Raw genomic sequence first — 16,891 nt, forward strand, 5'->3', positions numbered from 1 at the left:
CTCTTCTTTCTCTATTGATTTAGTTTGTCGTTGAGGCTTTTGACTGTAATTTTTAAATGACTTGTTGAGCTCTGCATTTCCAAGATTCCTGTTTGATTCCCTTTCAGGATTTCCGTTTCTTTGCTGAATTTCTCTTTTCTTATGATTTAGATATTTTTAAATGTTTTTATCTCTTTACTAGTATGTGTTCCATTTTACAAAATAGCAGGTTTAGTTTGAAACTGTCATACATGTTGTACTGTGTATTTTCTCACATTCTTTCCTCCCTGTGTTCTCTCTTTCTCATGGTATCCTTCTCCCCACTTCCTTTTCCACTCGCATGCCATATGTCTATGTCTGCATTATAAACTTTGCACATAAGAGCCGACACGCAATGTTAGATTTAATTATTTCGCTTGACAGGAAGATCTCCATTCTATCCATTTTCCTACAAATAACACAGTTTTGTTCTTTATTGCTGAACCAAACTCTATTGTGTGCATATAGCCCACATTCTCTTTTGCTCAGTTTCTTACTAACATGATGTATTATTTTCTTGGTCTTACTTATTTATCTGCATTTTCTTGATTTTATTCAGCTTCCTTATTTTAAATAAATCACTTATTGGGTATTTCATTAGTGTTGTTTTATTTAGAATCTAGTGTTAGAGAATTATACATTTTCCTGGAAGTATCATGTTGCCATATTCTTTCTCTTTCTAAATTTATTTGTTCTGACGCCGGTATGTGGTATTGAATTGTTAGCCCTGGGGTAGTGCAGTGCATTGCTTCCCTGGCTGTAATAAATGATAAACTGCAACACACAGTATGGCAGAGATAAAGAGACCCATTGTGAGAGAGCCTGGCATGGTCCCACCTTTAGTCCCAGCCCTTGGAGACAGAGGCAAGTGGGTCTCTGAGCTTTAGGCTACCCTGGTCTATTGAACTAGTTCCAGGACAGCCAGGGCTGCACAGGGAAGTCCTGGAGAGAGGGGAGGAGTTGGGAGAAACACCTTAGGTAAGCTAAGCATATGGACACTGTCCTTGCATGTGCTTCATCTATCTCATACCCAGCCAACCACCACCCCAGGCAGGCTGGGTAGTGACTTCCCCTTTGCTTTTGATCTAGCTGCTGGCAGGAGCAATGCGGTCTATCTGTATAGGTCCCATGGTGTCTTGTGAAGAAAGGCTTCTGCAGCCTCTGAGGTGCTGGCCTTAATAAAAGAATAACCTGCACCTGTGGGCTCAGAGGGGTCTGGGGGGGTTGTAGGAGTCAAGATACTCGCCTGCATCAATGTGGATTTCCAGTTTCACACAGCAGGGTTCTGTTTTTTATCCAACCTGGGCCTTTGCTTCCTCAGAGGGAGCCTGCTTAGTTGAGACCTTTTGAGGTTGGCTACTCCTTGATTTTTGGTATGAGTCTTAGCTTCCTCTGTCCGCCTGCTGTGAGAAGTGAGAGGGACCCTGACCTCTCCCAGCATATCCTTTTGTAAACCTTCAAGCTTGTCCGTCAGTACCCAGTTTCATTGTTCTCACGGTCATATCTGCCCTCTGTGCTTTGTTGCTTTACTGTTTCACAGCCCAGCGAGCGTGCACTCCATCACCACTCCCCCATCCCAGCTCATAACCAGTGGGACGTTGGCATCACTGCCAGGCTTTCCTGGGCCCCAAGTGTGGACAGCGACACTTTCATCTCAGTCTAGGATGGTTCAGCATCAAATCCCTCCCAGAGTCACCGTCTTAGGCCACTGCTGGTACCAGTTAGGTTCTGCGGGAAGCTCAACCCGAGATAGAACTTAACATACAAAAGGTTTATTAGAGGGGGCTCTGATTCAGCCCCCGGCAGATGGCAAGGGAGCAGACTAATGTAGATGAGGAATTTGGACTGCTGTTCAGCGTCAATGAGAGCCTTGGCAGCTCCTTTGGAGGGTTCTAATGAAGAAGAGACCTCACAGAGATGTCCTGAGATGGCTGAGAGAACGCCGAACCTTTGTACATCGTGCTGGGCCCGTGGGACACCCTAGGAGGCAGGAGTGGCCTTTGGGAGCAGCTTTCTTCAGCAGGGTCACTCTAGGAAGAGGAAGGAAACGTAAAGCAGCGTCACTGTGTGGTCCATTTCCTGACTTGTGCTTTTCCTCCCCATAGCATCTTTTTATGGTGAAAGCTACGTGGGGCTCAGCATGGCAGAGGTTTCCCCTGAGCTCTCGCTTCAGTTCAGATTTCAAACCAGCAAGCCACAAGGCTTACTCTTCCTTGCAGCTGGGAAGACTGACTACTGCCTAATAGAACTTCTGTCGGGAACATTACAGGTATGCTTCTAAAAACATGTCTTTAAGATACGTAAACATCCAATTTCTAGAGAACAGAAGGCAAGAACGAACTGTCTCTCACTGGAATAGAGTGTAGATGACATCCATGTATGCAGAATGGGATTGTCCCCGGATTTCATGTCTTAAATATTACCTGCGTTCTAACGGCCCCCTCTTAGGTCCCAGTCCATCCCATGAGAGAACCCACTCTCCAGAAGGACATTGCATTCACCCCTCTCAACAACTAAATCGATTCTCTGAGGCCTCCGTACCTCTCGGCACTGCTGGGTTGGGGATTTAAACCTCACCATGAGTTTTATTAGGGTCAGTCTGTAGCAACCCATTCCCCAAGAGCACAAGGGATGAACATCTTGATGGGCTTCTTTAATTATGGCTCTTGTCTCTTTCAGGTAAAAGTAAAAGTGGGCACGGGGAAACAGATCCTCCTTTCTGAGCAAAGACTTCGTGTGGATGATTTGGTCTGGCATTCGGTGGGACTGCAGTGTGGCAAAGATCATGTTTCCTTGGTCATTGACAAGCATCATGAGACAACCGGCCAGCTGGCTGGGGGGATGCGTAACTTCACCTTTCACCATGGAATCTATGTAGGAGGTCGTGGGGGGCTCAGTGTCCCTTACCTGGACAGAAAGACCCCCAATTTCCGAGGATGCATGGAGGATGTGGTGTTTAACCAGAGGGAGATCCTTACGTCCCTTAGGTCTTACCCTGGCTTTAAGAAGGTTAATGAGGTGTCACTGGGGTGTAGCGATGAGTTTTTTGCTGGGAAGGATGAGGCCATTAGCTTTTTCAGCTCTAGGTCCTACGTCACCTTCCCAGAATGGAAGGTGTACCACGGGGAAGGGATCCTGAGGTTTGCTGTGCAAACCGAAACCCCACAAGCTTTGCTTTTGTTTCAGTCAGGTAGAGGAAGAGATTTTGTTGCCTTGGAAATCCATGAGGGTCAACTCAAGGCTCATGTAGGAAGGGGCGGAACAAAAACTCAGCTTTCGTCGTTCAGCTTGGTTAGTGACAACAAGTGGCACATTGTTCAACTCAGAGTCGCGGGGAGGCATGTGGACCTCATGGTGGATGAACATGGGGAAAGGGCGGGGCTCCCTCTGCAAAGCCAAGAGTTCATGTCTGAAGGACCCCTGTTCGTGGGAGGCCTGAATGACCGGATGTGGGAAACAGCACACAGCTTAGAACTTGTGTCTGTGCCCGGGAAATCCATTCGAGGCTTGTCTCTGAAAGGGTGCCTGCAAGCCTTGGAAGCCAATTTGGAAAAGAGAGCATTACGGGATGCTCTTGTCTCCAGAGACGTTTCTGCTGGGTGCACAAGCGAGGGTCTCCGTGGTACAGATCCTCCTGTGGCAGGGGAAGATGTGCTTCCGCCACAGCCATCCCCTTCCACTGCCGCCCCCAATGCCAGTTCTCCTCTGAAAAATCGAAGTGGCAGGTTTTTGGTTTTGAATAAGCTGGAAGTCCAAGAAGGTGGACGGGCCTTACTGGGACAGAGGCACATAGAAGTGGGTGTGGACTTCATGTATCTGGGTATCAATTATTCCCAGATACTGTTTAATATACAGGAAATGCCAATGCACGGGTTCCTTCAAATAGATGTTTGGCCTGCACAGGAAATGGAGCAGACTTTTACTCTGTCAGATCTGAGGCGTGGGAAAGTGTGGTATGTCCACGATGGTTCGGAAGAGCCTACAGATTGTTTTACGTTTCGGGTTTCTTCTAATAGCAAGAAGGTGGTGCTGTCCCAGCTGCAGGATCTCGTTGCACATGTCTTTAACATTGTCGTCCTTCCAGTGAACGACCCCCCGTATCTCAGGCTCCCAGAAGGCCACTTGCTTCTCTTTGAGAACACCAAGCAGCGACTAACACCTGGCCTGATGCAGGTGTTAGATCCTGACACGGATGCTCAACACCTCAGGTTTTCAGTTCTTAACACCTTCAGTTCAGAGGCTGGGTTTTTAGAAAGTGCCAAGGACCCTGGGAAAGCCATCAGTGATTTCACAGACGCGGATTTACAAGATGGCAACATTTTCTATGTGCACAGGGGTCATCAAAACTCCCGGATCGTTCTGAGAGCAACTGATGGTGAACTGGTTAGCAATACTGTGGTGTTGCGGGTCATGGCTGTCCCCTGGGACTTTGAAGTGGCTGATAGGACTGGCGTGGTGGTACCACAAGGTGGTACCGTTCTCATCACCGGGAGCAACTTGTCTGTGAAGGTGAATGGTGGACAACATGAGCTGGACACTCGCTATGACATCACACATCCACCTCAGTTTGGCCAAATTCAGCATCTGGGTTCTAACGGAGAATGGGAACCAGTTAGGACCTTTTCTCAACGTTCTGTTGACCGGGGTGAGATCCGATACTACAGTTCATTCAAAGAATTGCAGCAAGAAAATGTTACGGATCACTTTAAATTTAAAGTTAGCATAGAGGGAAGAGTAAGCAAAGAGCTCCTGTTTCCTGTGACTGTGGAGTGGCTGCAACTGACACTTCCGAAAAATATCCCTCTGGAGATTAGCAACATAAACAGGAAAGTATTGGACTCTGGTCACCTGCAGGCTGCAGCAGGGAGTGTGCAAGTAGCTGAGAGGGAACTGTTTTTCAAGCTACTGATGCCACCTAAGAAAGGGAAGCTGCTACTCGGCGATGAAGTACTTAAATCCGGTTCGATGTTCAGTCAAAAGAACGTTACAGACTCTATGGTAAGCTACAAACCTCAGGGGAGGCCCTGGGAACACTCCCAGGATTCTTTTAGTTTCTCAATAGTTGTAAAACAGGTAGAATCCAAAGGTCATACCTTCAGGATAAACCTTGAAGTAGATAAGACACATATCACTGTAACAAACACTGGACTGTATGTAAAAGAGGGAGAATGGACAATAATTACAAAATCAGAATTCTTTGTTCAAACATTGGACCATCGTATCTTCCAATATAAAGTCACCAAGAGTCCTCAGCATGGGGAATTGAAATTGGTCAGCTCCTCTACTTCTCCGGGAAGTGAGAGTAGGGCCACTGGATTCACAGATGACGACATAGTGAGTGAGAGGCTGATCTATGCTCATGATGACTCTGAGACCCGCTGGGATGAATTCGTCATTTTGGCTTCTGCCACAGGCCTGGGCCAACAGGGAGGGGTCAGAAGCCCTGACTCTGAGCACGTGTCTACAGAAATCAAAGTCAGCATTTCTGTTGAGTTGAAGAATGATGAGAAGCCAGTGCGTGTGGTAGATAAAATCTTTCATGTCGTGCGGGACAGCCAGCGGTTGCTGACACTAGCAGATCTCTGTTACCACGACCCCGACGTAGATTTTGATGATGGCCAGTTGCTCTATACTAGACATGGTATACCAAATGGAGATTTGGTGAAAGCCACTGACCCGACTCAGAAGCTCTACCAGTTCAGACAAGAGGATCTACGGGAAGGGCGTGTGCTCTTCAAGCACAATGGTCCAGACTCTGCTCGGTTCCTGCTGTTTGTGACAGATGGCGTCCATTATACGTCATCCCTTTTGGAGGTCAGCGTGTCAGAGGCCTATATCCATATAATTAACAACACAGGGCTGCTTGTGCACAGAGGGAGGGACGGCTTTCTAACAACAGCCAACCTGAGCGTCACCACAAACCAAGACGTCAGAACGGACCATGAGTTTGAATTCCACGTCGTGCAACCCCCGAAACATGGCAGACTCCTGGTCAACAATTCTGCCTTTCACTCATTCTCCCAGCATGACCTAAAGCAGGGACATGTGACTTACAGGTACAACGGCGATGGCAACTCTGATATCTTTAACCTGACAGTGACAGTTAAAGATACCTCCCTAGATGTGAGCGTCTGTGTCCAAGTGTCCTCAGAGGATCACCAACATTACAGTCCGATTCTGCACAGGGAGAGCCTTACAGTTGAAGGAAAACCAGTAAAACTGAGTAGAGGAAAGCTCCAGGTAGGTGATATCCAAAGCGTTGATCGTTCTTACGGGCTTAGAGTAGTAGGGGCTTATAATCCATTTGTTTGCTTCTGGGAGCATCTTCTTTGTCTCTGTCTCTGTCTGTGTCTGTCTGATTTGGGTTTGGTTCTAATGTATGCATATGTGCACACACTTATGCACATATTCACGTGCGTCTGAGATGAAAAGTTAGGAGGTTTTCAGTTTGATTTTACAAGTTTTCCGACAGGTGGAAATAAAATCTGCACAACGTTCAGCCTTATTTTAAAGCTGTGTGTGCCCACGTGTAGTGTAGTAAGAACTAAGACTTTGGGAGGGAGGTGCATATTATGATAATTAAATTAAGAGCTCTTCAATTTTATTTGTTGCTGACAGCAGCACTAGCAATGTTTCCTTTGACACGGGTTAGTCTGTGATTGGAGGAAGTAGTGGCAGACATAGAAAGGATTCCCCAAACAGTGGAGGACAGCATTGCGCAGTCTCTTGACTTCTGGATATGGCCTTGAAGTGGATGGATCAAACCGATCTTGACCAGTGGAGTAATGCCAGGGTGAGAGCAAGAGCCACAGATTTCCCTCAGGCTCTGCCTTGGAACTTCTAGTGAGCATTGTCCTGTGTATCAGTGTGACCAGGCTGTTGATGTTTAGGGGGATTTCCTGTAGGGTACAGGAGGGCGAGCTGTACTTTTTGACAGCTGCCCACACATGCAGGCTGTTCTGACTTTGCCTTAGGAACTCGAGGCAGCCTTCCGAGTGCAGCCAGTTATATCAACAATGAATTTGAGCTACAATCAGTTTGGTGAATAATGAGTCTTCACTAAGGGAATAGAAGGCACCCGCAGTTCGTAACCCTTTCCCAAACTTACAGAGTTAATGCCTCTTACCACAAGGGGGCATGTTCACCCTTGTGATGAAATGAGTTGCTAATTAAGGTTTGGAGATGGTCTTTGCTGAATCAATACAATGAAAGCGCATAGGAAGTGCTGAGCTGGATAGAACTAAAAAGGAAAGAGCCCGTCACTCTACAGTTGTGAGAAGTTACTGAGTCAACTGTTCTTTTTTCCGCCACCTTCGATTCTTTATAATCCTCCCAGCAAGGATGAAATTCATGGCCCTGCAAATGCTAGAAGCTAGGCAAGCCTCCAGCCCTGTCCTGTAACATTTAATTTTTTTAACCTAAATTTTTAGACTATTTAGGGTTGTAGTGCTGCGTGCAGGTACTTAATAGCTACTTAAGAGTTGTTGACTTAATTTTTAATCCTTATTTATTTTTGTGACCAGGGCTGATATTTCAAATATTGGCATGGGCCCCAGATCAGACCTGACCTTAAATGGCGTTAACAACCCTGCTTGTAACTTAAGCCACTTGTCAATATTAAGAGAAGTCATGTGGTTCGTCAATGGCTTTGATTGACTCTTGCAGTTCGTCATAGGCCTTTTTCTTGTGTCTGTGTGTTGTGTTTGTGAACACAAGGCTGGGAACGAAGAAGATATCCCTTCCGAGGCAGTGTTCATAGTCAGAACTCTACCAGTACATGGATACCCCCAAAAATCCACAGCAGAAGGCAGCATCATGGGTGCAGATGGGAAGCCCACTCTGAGCTTCACCCGGCAGGATATTGATGATGGCAATGTCCTTTATGTCCAGACAACTCCCGGCCAACAAAGGGATCAGTTCATCCTAGATGTGACAAAGGACTCCCAGGTTGTAAGGAGAGTGGAGATGCTTCTGGATCTCATCCCAAAGTGGATGCCTCTAGAGGTGCAGAATCTCACAGTTCAAGCAGGGGGCTCCAAAGCACTTCTGCAGGACCACCTCTGAATTCCAAGCAAGTATTTTGAGAGTCTTGACTGTGAATTTGTTCTCCAACCACCAAAGCACGGTTATGTTGAAAGTTCCATGTTTCCAAGAGTTAAGCTAATGAAATTTTCCAGGAAAGAGGTAATAAATCTCAGTTAATATGGTTGAGTATGTTGTGCCAGATGGGGGCTGGCTATCATTTAGACTCACAGGCTTTGTTGGTAATGGGATTTTAGTGTCCGGCTTCCCATAAGATGCTACTGTCTGCTGCGTCCCTGTGGAGACCGTGTTAACATGGTTTAAAAATCTTCAGTGACAGAATACTTACAACTTCTGGAGAGGAGTCTATGTAGTATAAAAGCACTTCAGCATTTCTTTTCACTGACCTGAATTGAGAAATTGCCATTAGATCCTGGCTCTCTTGAGAATGCACTGTGAGGGATTATCCCTGGAGAAAACCATCCCTCCCCTCATAGACCCTTTAAATATTTGAAAGAGGAGTTACCAGATTCCCTTGAACCTTGTCTTTTTTGTTACATTCTCCTAGTCTTCTAATTTGCCTGTACACCTTGAATTGACTGTGCATCCTGACTGTCTACCTCTATGTGAGTGCCCATCCTTCCCACTGATCCTAGGAACACTCGGCTGACTCATCTGTAGTGAACATTTTTTCATTCATGTAGCTATTCATCCAATCACCAGGCTTTTTACAGAGGACATACTATATGCTAAACATGGGCCATGGGTGTCCAGAGTGGCTCAGTCCTGGTAATCCTCAAGCTGGATATAACTGGTCCTCTGGCATCCAGATGAGAGCGGATGAAATAACCGAAGTTAACTCAAGGGTGCTGTCAGGTTCTTCACTTTGGTCTTATTGTTAGACTTTGCTGTCTTATCATGAGGAAATGAAGGATCTCCACCATTTTCTTTTAACTTTGAAAACTGGCCTGCAGATTTCCCTGGCAATATAGACTCTTTGGGTTGGAAACCATAAACAACCTCCCTGGCTTTGCCTCTACTGCTAAAACCACATGCATGTTGCTTCATTTTGCTTTTAAGAATTTCAAGTTGGGGACTGAAGAGTTGGCTCAGCAGTTAAGAGCCCTGATTACTCTTCCAGGGGACCCAGGTTCGGTTCCCAACATCCACGTGGTGACTCACAACCATCTGAAAATCTAGTTAAAGGATCTGACATGACTATCAGGCATGCAAGTGGTGTGCAGACATAAATACTGGCAAAACACCCAGATGTAAAATTAAATAAAAATTTGAAAATCCAAGTCATGGGATTCTTAATGGATTCAAATTCAGTCTCTAAAGGCTCAGTTCGGTTACTGTGTGTCACCATGGTAACCGAAGCATTTGCCTCATGAAATGCTGTGGAGGAACCAGACACTTCATCTTTAATGAGGATGCTCTCTTCTTGTCTCTCACGTTGTGTTTCACAGTAGTGTTGCAGAATTGACAAATCCAATTCTAATTGGAGAGCAGGGGAGAAAATCATAAGTAACTCTTTGCAAAGGGACAATGTTTAATCTAGACTCTGATGAGTTGGATAAAGATTGTAGAGTCAGAAAAAGGCAGTGCAAGTTAAAGGAGCAGCTTAGCCAAGAATGTGGAGGCCTGAGAGATAGGGCCCATCTAGGTAGCTGAGGAACACTCCACAGGCTGAGGGTGTTTGAGGCTCCATTTGGAGGGTTCTTACCTCTACATCAACTGTCAAGGAGGCTGGACAGGTATCATCTGAAAGCCATGAAGGAACAGGATGCAGAGGTAGGAAAGCAGGAAGCAGCTTCTCCCCGTGGCCCAGGGAAGATGACAGTTTACCCACATTATGAATGGATCTTTGCTTTGGTCAGTCATGGCGTCCATCTCAAAGGCTGGAAAGCACAGAGTTGGCATCTGCTTGGGTGTCCGTTGAATCAAATGCCCTTTATGCCATGTACTCTGAGTCTTGCCTCAGTCGAGCCAGTGACTGGCTGGGTTCATAAGAATCTTTTTGGTTGAGATCTGTGTTTAGATACATATGTTACCTGGGGCATGTGTGTTATCGAGCAGCTTGCTTATAGACGTGTGGCAAGGTCACAGGAGCCTGTTTGCCAGCTGATTCCTCATCCTATATAATATATAATATTCTTCATTGTATATAATGTCTGTAGTCTCTAGGTTTTGAGATATTATCATTGTCACTTAAAGTGACACAAATCCCATGTGTCCATAGCCTCCAGTGTCTAGTGGAAAGTCCCTGGCTTCATTCATTGACTACTAAGTTTGTGAGTATCTAGATCAAGGTGATGGAGACACGTGGTGAACCAATCAGACCACTCCCCATCTTTGTGGAGTTTTCTCCCCAGATGGGGGAAAGTGGGAGGGAGAGAGACAAGAAATGTGAAATTCATAACGTGTTGAATGAAGATTAATACTATAGGAAAAATAAATAAACCAGAAAAGCAGATATTTCACCGACCTTTGAAACACAGGAATAGATACCTTCTTTCTCAGCTTTCAGCCAACATCATGAACTGGTATGCTATTTTGGAACAAATTCCTCATTAAAGGGTGTGTGATTTGGCAGAAGGGATGCATTTCTCCGGGAAAAGTGCCCTAGAAGTGAGCACTGTCCGTGTCCCTAAAGTGCTGTCCCTTCCGAGGTCTCTCATCTGCGGTCAGTCCTTCTCCTTGCTTGTTCACAAGTAGCTTTAACACAGCATATTCCAGGAGTCTGGGGTTAGCCTGTTATCTGGAATCTTCTACCCACAGAACTCCAAAGAAACTCTCATAGCACCTGCATATGAGTGACTGTGATTTTTCCCTTGAGGCCCTAACTGAACTTTTCAACCCTTGTCAGAAACACCCCTGTAAGATCAAAAGACTTTGCTTAAAGGAAGTGCGCCACAGGAATGAGCAAAGTTGAACTGCTAAAAATTTTGGCTAAATTTTGTCAAAACAAACACAGCCCTAGAGACTTGTTCTGAATTCCAGCAACTCCTTTGGGGTGTTGGGAGTTCTCACCATTGTGTTTGAGTCACAGACTCATTGAAACTAAATTCCCATCTGGTTTAAACATTCTCTGCTCTCTGGTCTGAACTGTACTCGCTAGTATTTCCAGTATAGTCAAGAGGAAAGGAATTTGATCAGAATTTTGGTTACTACAAATCAAAGAGAAATAACTAAATCATCCAGTGGCTTTTTCAGAATTGAAATTAAATATATGGAATCTTAATCAGGATAAAAGAAAATATTTACAGTTGCTTTATTACCATGAAAGAGTGCTTCCATGGCAGAATAATTTGATTGTAATGTATTCTGTCCACAAGAGATGTGTAGCGTTAGAGACACATAATTTACTATGAAGGTGAGGGCTCAAGATTCGGAGACCATCCTAGTTACATTTCTGTTGCTATGATAAAGCACCCTGACAAAAGTGATTTAGAGAGAAAGGGATTTATTTCAGTTTACAATCCCAGGTTATAGTCCTTCATAGCAGGAGAGTCAAAGTGGCAGAAATGTGTGTCACATACGTAATCAGGAGCAGAAATAAATAAATACATGCATGTTGCTTGCTTACTTGCCTATGTTTAGCTCTGTTTCTCAACTCTTAAATGGTCCAGGACCCCTTGTCTAGGGAATGGCGCTACCCACAGTGGGTTGGGTCTTCTACATCAATGAACTAAATTGAGACCACTCAGAGACATGCCCAAAGTCCAACCCAATGGAGACAACCTGCCGTCGAGACTCTCCTTCAGGGTAAATCCAGGCTGTATCAAGTTAACTATCACTTACAATCAAGCAGAACTTGAGACTTTATTGTGCTGTCCCATTAGTAGGGAGGCTGGGTCATGCACACTCAGTACATGTCACTGTTAGAAACGGCATTTAAACGCGAGAACTCTGCAACCAAGCCAGCATTCTCGTTACCACACCACATTGCATTGTTTTCCTTAGATCTACTCCTCGGGGGAAGTGGTGTTTCACTTATTTCTTGGACGAAGTGTGATGCCGACCATCACAGCTCCTCTCTGATCCTCACTCAGACGTGCTTCTGTACTTGAGGGACTCTCAAGCCAGGACTTCTTCTTAGCAGTTCCTTCATGGTTTGAGTTTCAGCTCGTTGGTGCTCTCGTTGGTTTCAGGTGGCGCAGGAGTCGATTGACTATGTTCATAATGGCAGTGAGGAGTTCGACAGTCTCACCATCTTGGCGAACAGCTCCGAGCTTGGGAAACAGAGTCTGCCTCAGACTCTGTTTGTGACCGTTGAGTCTGTAAATGATGAGGCTCCGGTAGTAACAGCCAATAAAGTCCTCCAGGTAAGTGCTGCCTGCTTTTGATTTCACACGAGAACTTCAGGGCAACCAAACTGGTAGTTATTTATATCATTGCTATTGTAAAACACCAAGGCATATGTATGGCCACGTACGGATGGTAGCGTCTCCTCTATGTCAAAGAATTACTAGCTATACCTGTCAATGTCCTCTTGGATACTGTTGGGAGGTAATACTTTCTGTGTTTCCTTTTACTTCTTTTTAACACTTGTTCATTTGAATGGTGTGTGTGTGTGTGTGTGTGTGTGTGTGTGTGTGTCTATGGTGTTTACACGCACATTTGTGGAGGTTTGAGAACAACTTGTGGACACTTTCACCAGGTAGGTTTCAGGAATCTAGCTCAAGTCATTGGGCTTGGTGGCAAGTGCCTTTACCTTCTGAGCCATCTCACTGGCCTGGTTTTCTTCATTTCTCGAGCTGGTACCACTCACAGTGTTCTTGCTAAGACATGGTCTTTTTGTGGGAGGTTAGGGAGGTGTCTGACCGTGGACAGGTCTCCCTAGGCTGGTAGCACAATGGCTAAGAGAGTGAGGTTTGCAGAAGGCATATCTGGATAAGAGTCCTGACTTCACTGTTGGATTTGTGACCCTGTGTCTTAGTTGTGTAAATTGCTGTGAACAGACACCGTGGCCATGGTAGATCTAATAAAAGAAAAATTTAATTGGGGCTGGCTTACAGTTTAGAGCTTTAGCCCCTTACGGTCATGGCAGGAAGCATGGTGGCCTGCAGGCTGACATGGCGCCAGAGGTGGAGCTGAGGGTTCTACATCCTGATCTGAAGGCCGCAGGAAGTGACTGTGACCCAGCAGACCATCAGAGGTTTTGAGATCTCAAGGCTCTCCCCGAGTAATGCATTTCCTCCAACAAAGCCACACCTACTCCAACAAGTCTATCTCCCAATACCAGCGCTCCCTGTGAAACCTTGGGGTGCATTTTTGTTCAGTCTACCATATTCTACTCCCTCTCTTCATGGGCATAATGTGGCATGCATTTTGTCCAACTTCTAGAAGTCCTCACAGTCTACAACAATATCAAACTTGTGTAAAGCTCACTCTCTTCTGAGACTCTCGAAATCTCAACTCTAATTCCCTGTAAAATCAAAATGGACAAAGCAGACTACACACTTCCAATATCACGGGATATATATTACCATTCCAAAATGGATGAAAGAGAGCACAGTGAGGAAATACTGGACCACAGCAGAACCGAAAACCATCTGGGCAAACTCCAAACCCTGCACCACCACGTCTGAGGTCAAAATGTTCTTCATGTCTTCAGCTCCGTTCAGCTTTGTTGACGGCAACACACTTCTCTCTCGGACTGGTCCCCTCTCTGCTGATAGCTTTCCTTGTCACCTGTCACACACCCCTGGCATCTCCAACATCTTAGTCTCCAAGGCAACCCAGGCTTTACCTTCACAGCTTTACACAGTGGCCTCTAGGCCTCCATGCAGGGACACCCCCGACACATGCCTGGCTTTAGTAGCTTTCCTTAATCTTGGAAAAAGATTCCATAACGCCCTTTAGTAACCAGACTTTTGGCTACTTTGAGGGTTCCTGATGCAGTAAATTGTTAATACGCTCTAAGCTCCCAGCAGGTGTATACGCCTACACTGTACCCACACGAATGTTTGGGATTCACGAATGAAACACACACACACACACACGCACGCACACACATGCACACACATGCACACACACATGCACACACATACACATGCACACACACGCGCACACGCACACGCACACACTTATTTTTAATATTGGGTGGGCCCTTCTAAACCTCCCTGTGGCTAACACACCCCTCTGATATTCCTGAGTATTTCCATAATATTTCTGTGTTTTTTTTTTCGAAGAAATCAAAATTCTCATTATACCTTTCTTCTATCCTTGACTCTAAAGCCAGAACCATTGGGCCGAAGCTTCCAAGTTTTGCTACTTGCTTGTTCTAGAACTCAATTACGTGTTCACGATCTTTCTGTTTTCAATAGTATCCTTCACTGCCTTAACTTGGCTATCCTGGAACTAACTCTGTAGACCAGTCTCATCTCAAAAGCCTCCTGCCTCTGTTTCCCCAGTGCAGGGATTAAGGATGTGTACCACCACACCAGACCTGAAGCTATTTTTTAATTCCTTTTCACAAGTTGGAAGCTTAACTGGGTCTTGCCCTGAGGTCACCACTTCCTTTATTCCATCTAACGTCAGGCTTTTCTTTATTCTGATTATCTCCTTAAACACAGGATTTAGTTTCATTCCACTTCCTGGTGCCCCCTTTCTCCTTGAACTGTACACTGTTTTTTTCCTTGTTTATCTTGCTCCTTTTCAGTATAGATCTTTATTAGAGTGAACACCAACAACTACACAACCAAGTCAGTCAATACGGGGCTGTTTTGAAATTTCCTCTGCCAACACAAATCATCTAATACTCTTCAAATTAACCTCAAGCAAACTTTTCAGATAAGGGCAAAAGGCAGCAATGTTTTTTTTTTCAGCCAAAATATCACAAGAATAGTCACTAGGCCACATGCTAGTATCCTTTTCCTCAGAAACCTCTTGTGCCAGACCCACAGTTCAAATAGCCCTCAACACCACTGTCCTCCATGTTCTTACTTAGGATGGCTCATTAATCCCACTTAAAACATCCAGCTGCCTTTCTAACCCAAAGTCCCAAAGTCCACATTCCTCCAAACAAAAGCATAGTCGGGTTTATCACAGCAGTACCAAAGTCTCTGGTACCAACTTCTGTCTTAATTGGAGTTTTATTGTTGTGAAGAGACACCATGACCACAGCAACTCTTACAAAGGAAAACGTTTCATTGGGGATGGCTTATAGTTTCAGAGGTTTAGTCCACTATCATCACGGCAGGAAACATGATGGTATGCAGGTGCACATGGTGCTAGAGATGGAGTTCTACTTCAATATCAAGATGAGCTCTGCATCTTGATAGGGCAGCAGGAAGAGAGAGTGAGCCACTGGGCCTGGCTTGGGCTTCTGAAACCCTACAGCCTACCCCCCAATGACACACTTCCTCAAACAAAGTCACCCCTACTCCAACAAGGCCACACCTCCTAATAGTGCCACTCCCTATGGACCTGTGGGGGTCATTTTCATTCAAAACACAATATACCATTCTCTTAAGGCTTAGAGATCGTTTTGGAAGAGGGGTCAGGAAGATTGTAAGAGTCAGGGGTGATTGATAACATGAAGGAAACAGTATTTTCCAGATATCACAGGGTAGATGCACATATGAACCCAGCAATTTTGACAGCTTGCATAAGGCCCATTTTTAACCTCTTGTAAGGCATAATGTCTAACAAACTATAGTTAGGTTCCACTCTTTAAATACCTTTTCTTCCTATTCCTTTATTCTGCCTTTCATTCTTTGCAGTGGGAACCTAGACTGGTTTTCAGAGTCCCTCTTCACTGGTCCTCTGTCCCTCCCTTTCCAAAGCTCCTCACATTCACAGCTAAAGAATTCTGAGTAAATGTCTCTGGTTGTTCATGTGGCTGAATTTAAGTGCAGGTCTTGACTCCCTCCGTGTTTTGACAACTAACACAGATTAACCCAGCTATAATAAATATTCCTATAAAGAACAGGAAGAGAGGAGTTTAAAGATTGCCAACACAATGATAAATATGGTAAATGCTTAGGGAGGTGGAAAAATCAGCTATTCTGACTCGATAGTTACATTTTATCCTGCAAATGTATGTAATTTAAAAGCATTCAGTTTAAAGTAAAAAACAAGACGGTAGTCATGGATTACATATTTAGCAGTATATGTATGACTTGTGTGTGTGCATGCTTTGACATATATTACTAGGTACAATTTTAATGCAGTTTCTCATTTTAAAAGGTAGTCTCGGTGTCTTGGTTAGGAAATAAACACTCAAGGGAAATGAGGATCCTGACTAGGGGCTCGCTGCGAACTGTGTTGACTTCTGCTCCAAGAATCTTCACACACTCTTTCCGTGTGCTTTGTGGGGAGGAATTTTGGACATCCACTGTTTTTAATTTTAAGGGTGGTGTCCTTTAGTGAGTGGCCTTGCTCATGTTAGCCAAGTACTTTAGCTTAGTTTTTAAGCAGTAAGTTTCTAGCCCAGCATGCCATGAAATGGCACAGCATATCACCATTTATGAAAGGCCACTGAAGCAAGCAGGAAAGGGCTTTTGTTGACAGTGGTGGCCAGATAGGTGACAGGGAAGAACAGGAAGGGAGGAATAACCATGAAATAGGAAGCAGTAAACCGTGGCCTCAGTTTACGAAGCATTCCAGGACCAATTAATCCGCTGTGCAGGCAGCCCAGGGGCCCACCACGGGCTAGGCCAGGTAGCCAGTCTTGCATTGTTGACAACGGCTGGAGTTTTAACATTGTCATTATTTGTTTGGAGGCTGTGGGATCATGGAAAAGGCTTTCTAGAGCTTTACTTACCTCACAGGTTGGTGGGTTATTCACCTCTGCATTCCATGAGGAAAGTGGACCTTTGGACCTTGTTAGTTTGAGTTTTCT

General features: G+C 45.0%; 1 protein-coding gene across 6 annotated transcripts in view; it reads left to right on the forward strand.

Annotated features, from left to right (window-relative positions):
• The window catches only part of Cspg4b (chondroitin sulfate proteoglycan 4B), a 70,147-nt gene that overhangs the window by 11,986 nt on the left and 41,270 nt on the right, over positions 1–16,891 (forward strand). For 3 of the 6 annotated variants that reach the window (XM_039101941.2, XM_039101939.2, NM_001134510.2), the window contains exons 2-4: positions 2,124–2,287; positions 2,698–6,258; positions 12,195–12,368. In XM_039101941.2, the coding sequence (XP_038957869.1) occupies positions 2,124–2,287; positions 2,698–6,258; positions 12,195–12,368 (3,899 nt within the window). Of the gene's footprint in view, positions 1–2,123; positions 2,288–2,697; positions 6,259–12,194; positions 12,369–16,891 lie in introns of those variants that run through there. The other 3 variants (XM_063281517.1, XM_039101940.2, XM_039101942.2) reach the window with 3 other exon arrangements.

The sequence above is a fragment of the Rattus norvegicus genome, chromosome 2 (genome assembly GCF_036323735.1).
Source record: "Rattus norvegicus strain BN/NHsdMcwi chromosome 2, GRCr8, whole genome shotgun sequence".
In the NCBI taxonomy this organism is placed as follows: domain Eukaryota; kingdom Metazoa; phylum Chordata; class Mammalia; order Rodentia; family Muridae; genus Rattus; species Rattus norvegicus.